Source organism: Solanum pennellii, chromosome 11 (genome assembly GCF_001406875.1).
Source record: "Solanum pennellii chromosome 11, SPENNV200".
NCBI classification, from domain to species: Eukaryota; Viridiplantae; Streptophyta; class Magnoliopsida; order Solanales; family Solanaceae; genus Solanum; species Solanum pennellii.
In genome coordinates, this window is record NC_028647.1 from 44,195,877 (window position 1) to 44,206,065 (window position 10,189).

At 36.7% G+C, this 10,189-nt stretch overlaps 1 protein-coding gene across 1 annotated transcript; it reads left to right on the top strand.

Moving 5' to 3' along the window:
- Window positions 1-9,093: 9,093 nt before the first annotated feature.
- On the top strand, window positions 9,094-9,953 carry LOC107003848. The gene is made up of 3 exons (XM_015202114.1): window positions 9,094-9,437; window positions 9,522-9,698; window positions 9,773-9,953. Exons 1-3 carry the CDS (start codon window positions 9,094-9,096, stop codon window positions 9,951-9,953), a joined length of 702 nt encoding a protein of 233 aa, XP_015057600.1.
- Window positions 9,954-10,189: the final 236 nt, after the last annotated feature.

Below are 10,189 nucleotides of genomic sequence, written 5' to 3' on the forward strand. Positions count from 1 at the left end.
TATATATATATATATATATATATATATATATATATATATCTCAAGACATAATTACCTAAATTTCATTTAATTCACATTCACACAACTAGAAAATAGCACCTCCACTTTTCAAGTAGATTAATATCAATTACAATTCTATTTAACATAAGGTTGATCACAATTTACCTTCAAGGCCTTGGGTCTCAACTCAACCACACACTAATACATAATAAATACATCAATAGTACACCGTGATTTCGCATAGATAATAATTCAACTCATTAATCTACATAAATATAGACATAATTCTTAAACATTCATTCATGATCAACAACCCACATTATAAGGCACAATTTAGAAAATTGAGATAATTCATGGGTCCATAGATTTTTCATCATAAATCATCAACAAAATACAAATTCAATCATATAATTCTGTTAGAAACGCTTTGAAATCGCTTGATGAAAGAACCCATGAGATTGATTAAAAATTGGGGGGTTTTCCTGAACATTGAAAACTTTCAAATTTACTCTAGCGGGAAGACTAATAAGTATCATTATACATTATCATATAAAATCCCACGAAAATTTGAGAAGCAACACCTTGAAATCCCTAACCCTAGCATCAACTTGACTTGATCTCCAATGGAGCTATTCAGAGAAGATATTTTTGGAGAGAGGGTTTTTATTTGAGAAATGAAGTCTAAATGAGGGTTTTAATATTTTGATACTTTTAAAATACCCTAAATTTATTAAAATAACCCTTTACACATTAATAGGAACTTGGGGGTGGATTTACCAATAGACTCCCACAGAAGCCGAGTCTAGACAACACACATGTGCCATCTACGAAACCCCATCCATGGACCGTGAATGGGTTCAGGGGAAGAATATCCAATCGTGGTTTTGTTAAGAAGCCCTCATTTATAGGTCTTGGCCTATAAAGGCCAAACATAATTCGTTTATGGAGCTACAAGGCGTGGACCCCTTCCGCAGGTCACACTCAAATTAGCAACCTCATGTTTACCTTGGGGTCTTGGGGTTTTGACTTAGGGTCCTCCACAAGGACCCTTAGGGTGCTCCTTGGGGAGTATTAACTTGACTCCAAACCCCTAAACACCTAAACCGTGGCTCGAGCCAACATACAACAACATAAAACCTCACATAAAACTCAAACACACACACAAGTTAGGCTCTAGTTTCACTAGTTCGTTTTTAAGATTGTTACAAGTACCTTATGTGTAGTGTGCTCACCTCCATGATGACCCCTTATGAAGATAAGTGGAAACTATCCATCAGCTGTATCATATCATATGTATAACCGAGCATCATAAATCAAGATCCTCTTTTGATGTGTGGTTGCACCGTTTGGGAAGAATCCACCCACCAAATAATTTACAGTATCTGCATACTATAATAGTTTTGTCACCTCTAGTGCCAATAGTTGTTGATTAGGTATCTTTTATCAAATCTAAATTTCCTTCCCCACATGGTACACACTCTCCGACCTGGACAATTGCTCTGCAATCTGATTTTGAGAATCTCTTCAATCCTTGATCTCCATGTCAAACTCGTGCAAAACATAATCCACATAATCAACTGCAACTTTTCATCGTTCTTATTGTAGAGGTTCCTGATAGTTGTATGGAAAGTATAAACAACAATTTTACTCCCTACCATGGAAGATCTAAATTTGTCAAAATTATAAACCAAGGCTAGCATTTCTTTTTTGATTACCCTATAGTTAGCTTAGGATGCATTCACAATTTTTCCTTCGTAATAGATTGAGTGAAACACTTCTCTTTATTTTTTCCTTAACACTGATCCTATAGACACATCACTTTCATCATACATCAGCTTAAAATAAAGCTCTCATTTTGGGGAAGTCAAGATTGGAGATTCTTTCGACTTCTTCTTCTAGGATTCAAAAGCTTGAATGCACTGCCCATCGAAGACAAATTTCATATCCTTTTCTAGGATACTACACAGGGGTCTTGTTGTCTTAGAGAAAACTTTGATGAATCTCTTGTAGAAACAAACATGACCCAAAATAACGTGACAACCCTTTAAAAGAGACTAGAGGAGCTAACTTTTCTATGACTTCTGCTTTGGCACGTTAAACTTCTAGTCCTTGCTTTAACACCTTATGTTCCAATACGATTCCTTCCTTCATTAGGAAATCACAATTTTCCTAGTTTAGGATGAGACTAGTTTCCTCAAATCTATTAAGCCCCTTGTCTAAATTCTTCATACACATGTCAAAATACTCCACAAAGAATGATAAATCATCCATTAATATCTCCACAAAATCTTCGACCTTATCATGAAAGATGGCCTTCATTCATCTTTGGAAGGTAGATGTGGCATTGCATAGCCCAAATAACACTTGTTTGAAGCCATATGTCCCATACAGACAACACAATATTGTTTTGTCTTAGTCCTCTGGTACATTCACAATTCGGTCGTATCTATTCATCTAGGAAATAATAATATTCTTTTCCAGCTAACCTATCAACCGTTTGATCGATAAAGGAATAGGGTAGTGATTCTTTTTGGTGGATTCATTCAGTTTCATTTAATCCATGCATATTGGCCACCCTATAAATGTCCTGTTGGAATCAATTCATTCTTTTCATTGGTGATTACTGCAATGCCTATTTTTTTAGGTACACAGTAAATCAGGATGACCTAATTGATGTCTAAAGTCGGGTATACAATACCTTTATTTGGAAATTTAATCACCTACATGCGCAAAACTTCATTCGTCACTAGGTTTAAGTTGCTCTGGGGTTGTAGACTCGACTTGTGGCCTTCCACCGTGTGAGAGGTTCTAAACTCGTATAAGAGTATATTCAGGTTGTAAACGTCTGGGAAAACATCCCCAAGGACCATCTGAGGGTCCTTGAGAAACGACCCTTCAAAAGTTCCCAAGCAGTCAAAAACCAGCCCTACCTATAGAGGCAATCGCTCAGTTGGTCAGTCGATGCCCCGTAGGTGAGGGGGCGTAGGTGGACACTCAGGCGTGGGAGAGGAAAATCCAATTAGCAGCCTCACTGCAAAACCACGGACCAACAGGATAGTCCATTGGTTAATGGACGGGCCATCGATGGCCATCCGTTTGTGAGGACTGCCTTCCTGCGCAGTTCACTGTTATGTTAGGGGTGAAGTTGTAAATTCACACCACACCCAAACAGGAAGTTTGGAGTTTTGTTAAGGGTCTTTTGGGTATTTTAAACATGTATATAGGCCTTTAACACTTAGAAGACTTCATTCTTCAAAATTAAAACCCAAAATCCCTTAGAAATTCCCTAGAGCTCCATTGAAGTCAAAACACAAGGAAGAGCTTGGATTGGAGATTTTAGTGGTGATTCTTAATAAAAATGGAGGATTATAATAATTGAGGCATGATTTTTTATCCTTCAAACTCTATTTATCAAGGAGCCCAACTTTCAAAGAGGTTTTCTAAAGTTTTCCAAAATGAATTGTCCAATTTCATGATTTATTCATGGGTTCTTACATTAAAGGTTTTAATGCATTGTATATTGATTGAATTGTTGTGAATTATATTATTTTAACTCAAATAACCTACGAACCTATGTAATTGATGGGTTACAAGATTTGGACTTAATGCTTATGAATTCTAGTATAGTTTTCTATGGGCTAGTGAATGATCTAATAATTGTTTTGAATTGATGTCTCGGTTTTCATAGATTTATAAATATATATTGAATTTACCTAGTTTCATTGAATATCATAGTTTATGTATTAATTATTGGTCATGGCTATGGGTAAAGGCCTTATGATAGTGAATTGGATGATTTAGCATTCAATTGAAGTGTTGAAGATGGAGTGGTGGTAAGCTCTACTAATTCTCTTTATTTTATGTTAATTAGACTTCAATTATGTTGTGATTTGTATTATCCAATTATGGTGAAGGTATTATTTTCTTTACTTGCAATTGATGTGGCTTTGTCTGCGTTACTTTGTGTATTATGATGATCATGACCTTCTCGACAACTATTTAAAATAATATGATGATTGGTGTAGTTTATTATGTGAAGTATGATCATATAAACCTACATTTGAAGTAATGTTAAAGTATGTGATTTCTTCTATTCATGCTATTTAGGTGATCATATTAGATTATGACTATGTGTTCCTATGTGTAGTTTTAGAGTTGATGCATGATTCTTCTTAATTGGTTATGGAGTTTTATAATGGCTATATTGATGACGTTATAGTAGTGTAAAGGTTGAACTAAAGGTGATGAAGGTTGTGCTTACGTGCTTCTTGAATATGATATGCTATATGCAATGAAGTAAAGTATGTTTTGTCTTGTTTTGGTTTACTTGAATCCCTTACTTGATGCATGTATGAATGTTAATGTAACAACCCAAAAAAAAGATAAGACAAGAAATGCTTAATATGTCAAGAGACTATGATTAGACCAAGGTTCACATGGATTTGAGCTTGGAAAGGTTGGGTCCAACCATGTAGGGCTTTATAATACGAAAATTTACTTGAAGGAGTCTTTAACGGACTTAAAAAGGGAAAATCTTAGGTTTGGAGGGTCTAGTGGTGAAATGGTCTTTTTCAAGGATGAGGGTAGTATCGTAATTACACTAAATATATAATTAAATATTTAATAAGTAAGACGGAGGGTCAAATTGGGGATAAAGGGCCTAAAATTTGCTCTTGAAGAGAAGTCTTGCTCCACCCGGGTTTGAACCTAGGTGGAAGCAATGAGTTAAATTATTTTTATTTTAAGTTGGTAAATTAATGTAATTAATTTATATATATTATTTATTATCTGATTTAGTAAAAGTAAATCCGATTTTTAATAATTAAATAAAACCTTATTTTACTAAGTCCTAAACTAGACTCCTAAGCCTAAGAAAATTCTTCTCTTCCACGCTCATCTCTCTCTCTCACGTCTCTATCACTATCACTCACGATTCTCTCTCCCAAATAAATTCAAAAAACAGTAGGTAAACCAAATTTCTTCACACTTGAAGAACTCACACGAAATCACAAGAAAACAAACGTTAATTGCACACTAGGCTAAGGGAGGTTGTCATTAGAGTGGAGTTGATATTGAGGAGTCTTAGACGTGTTCTTGGGTGAAGTTTTTGGGCAGAAAGTCAAGATTTTAACGTCAAAAAGGCATATGTTTTCTTCTCTCTTTGTCCCTTTCCCAAGAGACCCCTTAAGATTCATATTATTTATCCGAAAAACTAGGATTGTTTCCCCTTTTGCATGCCCATGTCACTAGCTCCCAATGAATCATAGGTCGGGTATGATTGTTGGTAGATTTAGGTGTATATTATGTTTTCGTTATGAATAAGTTTATGTTTGTGTACTTGAAATCGTATGAAATATAACCTATGTGTTCTGAAACTATGTGCATGTGTGTGCCAAAATGTGGCAGTGACTATGTGTTCTTAGATTAAGGCTCCGAAATTGATAGTTATTTGGTTGTTATTTTACGTGCATAAACCTATGTAAATTGTTATGTTCATTAAAATGAAAGTATGGATGATTTAAGTATCAATCTTTTGAGTAAACGAATCGATGAATAATGCAACCCAAAACGTCTTAAATGATCTACAAATTACTCTATGAATTCAAGTGCCAGAGGACGTTCTCATACTTTTTTTACATAATTCTTGATACAATCTCTGATTTTTTTATCTTCTTGTAAACCCACGTATTAAATGATCTACAAATTACTCTATGAACTCAAGTGTAAATGTTGAAGAAAGTGAGCTTGAAAATGTGAAAAAATTTCTAGCAAATTATAAGTTTCTTTGGGCTAAAAATAGATGTATAGATCTGGAAATTTAAATGGATATTTATAAGGTGAGGTCATTATCAATCGAACTCGCGACCTCACCCTTTAAAAGAACTAAAACGTGAAAAAATGGGGTCAGGCGTGATTGATCTTGGGTGTACTGGTCTAATAAAATGGGAGGCGTGGGAATCGAACCCACGAACTCAAGGCAGCGAGTGGAAGCAAAGGCAAAAAATAAAAGAAAAGGAATGTGAGGCGTGGGAATCGAACCCACGACCTCAAAACTTTGAAGGAGAGTAAAGGAGAAAGGGAAAATAAAAAAAGAAAAGAAAGGTGAGGCGTCCAAATCGAGCCCACGACCTCTACGTAGGCTGTGAAATAAAAGAAAAATAAATAGAGGTCGGTGGGGTTTATCCCATAAACTTATGGTCTATACGAATTGGACAAGAAGAATTTAATGAAAATAATAAAAAGGGATGTGGGGGTTCGATCCCACAACCCCTCGTCCAAGTAAGAGGAGATTCCAAGGAGAAAAAACAAAGAGGGAATGTTGATGTTGGGGCTTGATCTGGGGTCCCAATGTTATGTGGAGTAAAAATAAAATCAATGAAAAATATAAGTGTTGTCCAAAGGATTCGAACTTGGGTTCCCTTGCCCAAATACTGTATTGATACATAAGTCATACATGAATTAAATGTTCAAAAATAATGCCACCTACTTGGATCGAAATTGAGTTCTTAGCATACATACAAGATGCATAGGTCTTGTACTACATAATCTTAGAAAGATATGAATCACTTAAACGAACTATGAATGAAGCCTCATGGCTTGTGTGTGTAGACCCATAGTCTAGCATACATTTAAAAATAAGTGAATCTAAGATGTATGCAATGTAATAATGAAACCCTAGAAGGGTTAAGTACGAGTGTAAAATACACTAAATGTCCAGGTGCATTGGCATATAATGAAATGACCAATGAAGTGATGAAACCATAGAAGGGTTAAGTAAGAGTGTGAAACACACCAGATGGCCAAGTGCATTGGCATATGATGAATTGAACAATGAAATGATTAAATGAACAATGAAATTGATGAAATGAACAATGAAATGATGAAACCCTAGAAGGGGTTAAGTAAGAGTGTGAAATACACCAAATGGCCAAGCGCATTGGCATATGATAAAATGAACATTCACGTAAAAAAAGATGAGTAATTATGAAAAGAATAAATTCTAATGTTAATGAATGTGGTGTCAACATGATATGAGGATAATGTAAAAGATGAGAGCAATCTCAAATGAGCGTAAGTAAATGTTAACAAATTGTACTCACATATGAAAGTGTAAAGTTAATGAAGAGACCAGTCTCTATGAAAACTCTAAAGAAAGGAATGAGATTAACATACTCAATACTAATGATGATATGACAAATCTTCTATTGAGCAATGATGTCCTCATACTAGAAGCCAGCTTCTATGACGTATGAGTTGAATGTAATAAAACTTTAACTGAGCACCGATAGACTAGCTATGAGCGGTGATGCCTTCTTTCAGGAAGGGCGTAGGTTCATGTAACTCTCATGAGATGAGACTGTCCGACATGCCGGATATGGGTCTCCTTAAATCACCTAGTCTTCAAACATATACTGCAAATATAAGAATCTAGCAGGGTTAAATTCCCATGTACGCTTGCATGCTTTGGGTCACTTTGGCCAGTGATTCCACCTCTTTTCGGTGTGGGATTCATGACACTGGATTTCATGATAATCACATGATCTATGGCGGTTAAAGTTAAATTTCCCAATGAATGAATGAGGCCAGCCTGAAATGATGCACATAATAAAACGAATGATACAAAAGATGTTAGGCTAGGATATTCAAGAGGTGAGTTAGACTGAAGTAATGACATTAGGTCATTCTTGGTCATTGCACAACAAACCCGATGAAAGACTTAAACTACATCCTAGGTATAGCTAGTGTTTACACTGGCCAATGAATGAAATGAAATCAACTATGTACGAATAAATGAAGCAGACTCTGTGTTTGCTAAAGCAGACTCCCTAGTTGAGCTCTTATATGTTTAACCCTCATTTTGGGAAGTCTTAATGTCAAGTCCATGATTCCAAGTCTCATGGCATACGAATAAATGATATGAACAATGTTATGTGTTATATAAATTATGATATGTGCTATGTGTACGTTGTTTCGTGTTGTGTGCAAAATGTTAAGTATGATGGTTCATGTTACTCTCATGGCATAACTTTCCTAATAAAAATTTGGAAATATCATAAAATTTCCTAATCCAAATTTAGAAAGTTCACTCACTTTCCTAATGTATATTTGGAAAGTCCACTGACTTGACCTGCTATAATCATGTTGCTAGGAAAGAGTTATTATTACTCATACATTCCCTTGGTGTGTGCTTGCATATACCCATACTTAGTACAAGAGTGTACTAACCCTATACAACTCATAACTTTTAGGTCCAGGTGCAGATGGACACTAAAGCTACAGGATCAAAGTTGCAGCTATCGGGATATCGAGCATTCATCTGGACTTGGTAGGACCTCATGTCGAGGATGATTGTCCATTTACAGTCTATCTTAGTTGTACGATTAATCTAGTAGAGTATGTTCCACTAGAGTTTCTTTCCTATTTTTTTTAGACATTGTAATGGTGCCATTTTGGTAAATACATCTTTATCCTTATACTAAACTGCTTCTTTCATTTGATGATCTTAATGTTAAATGGTTGATGGCGAACAATTAGATATGTAATATAATGTTTAGTAAACATGTTTGGAAACAAAAATGTTTAAATTTTCCGCCAAAATTAACCTAGATGAAGTAAGAATGACGTATGTAGGCTTGGCTGTGACCTCTGAGAGGTCAACGACGCCGGTCTCGTCTGGGGTCTAGATCCTAGTCGTGAAAATGTTTGTATCAGAGCAATAGGTTAAATTCCAAGAATAATAATTTCACATCAACCACATTGAGGAGTTTCTAAGTCATGGTAGTGAAGTGCACCACTATCCTGAATTACACTCTACATGATGTGTAGGAAAATTTCCCTTCTTTTGATCTTATTGTGCCTTTCCTAATGTATTATTTTCTTTGTGTTATGACCGTGTCTAACACCAATCCTTGTTGTTTACATATAATGAACACTAGGAGAGCTATTGGTCAGAGGAGAGGACTAGCAGCTGCTGGGGACGATCAAGTTCCACCCTAGGATCCACTTGAAGGAGTGGCTATGCCGGTTAACCCTTTTGGGTTGACTATTGCAAATGAGCGGGAATCTCTGGCCTAGATGGAATAGGCAATCACTATGCAGGCCCAGGTGAACCAGCAGAATGTCCAAAGGGAGAACCCACCAATACGTAGCATAGCTGACATGCTACTAGACTTTACAAGGATGAATCCTCCTATTTTCACAGGGTCCAAGACTTTTGAGGATCCCCAGGAATTCATGGATGAGGTACAAAACATTTTGGGGGCCATGGGGGCCACAGATACTAAGAAGGCTGAGCTGGCTTCCAATAAGCTCAAGGATGTTGAACAGACTTGGTGCAAGATGTGGCAGGATAGACGAGATTTTGGCGAAGTTTCTGTCACGTGGGAGATGTCGAAGACGGCCTTCCTGGAGAGATTTTTCCCTAGAGAGATGAGAAAGTCAAATGTTGAGTAGTTTATCAACCTTACATAGGGATTAATGACAGTAAGGGAGTATTCCCTGAAGTTTGTGAAACTATACAGGTATGCTGCTTCTCTTGTGTCTTACAACAGGCACGAGATGAATAGATTCTTGACAGGGATTGCTGAGGATCTCAAGGAGGAGTGTAGGGCAGTTATGCTTCATGACACATGGACCTTTCAAGGATTATGGTCCATGTCCAGCAAGTGGAGGAAAGCAGAAAGAGGAAGCACACTAAGGTAGGGAACAATCCAAGGCAAGCCGAGGAGATTTTTTCATGGAAGAGTAGTACTGCTTTTATGGATAAGCCCAGGCTTAAGAAGGGACTCTCCCACCAAGGGGAGTCAAGTTCCTCCAAGGGTCTCTATGATAAGAATTCTGAGTCCAAAGTTAAGAGAAACAATGGAGTAGATACACCTCAGGAGAGACCACCTTGCAGGAAGTGTGGAAAACTACATGGAGGGGAGTGTATGGTGGGCACTAACGCTTGTTAAAGTTGTGGCAAACCGGGTCACATGGTGAAGGATTGTCCGAATAGGAGAAGTCAAGAAGAAGGGAAGGAGAGAGATCAAACTAATGGTCCAAGTGAAGAGGCTCCAAGGAGGCAATGATTCTTCGCACTCAAGTCTAGGGGTGCGAGGTAAGGCACCTCTGGTGAAGTCTTGGGTGAGTAGCCTTAATTAGTCCTTCAAATATTTGACTGTCTATGGTATTTATGCACTAGTATGAG

Bases quoted from the DNA above. Each gene is read 5' to 3' on its own strand.
- LOC107003848 (XM_015202114.1), top strand. From the start codon at position 9,094: ATGCAGGCCCAGGTGAACCAGCAGAATGTCCAAAGGGAGAACCCACCA. The intron at 9,438-9,521 runs GTCAAATGTTGA...GAAACTATACAG, and splicing joins TTCCCTAGAGAGATGAGAAA to GTATGCTGCTTCTCTTGTGT. The intron at 9,699-9,772 runs GTAGGGAACAAT...GGATAAGCCCAG, and splicing joins GAAAGAGGAAGCACACTAAG to GCTTAAGAAGGGACTCTCCC.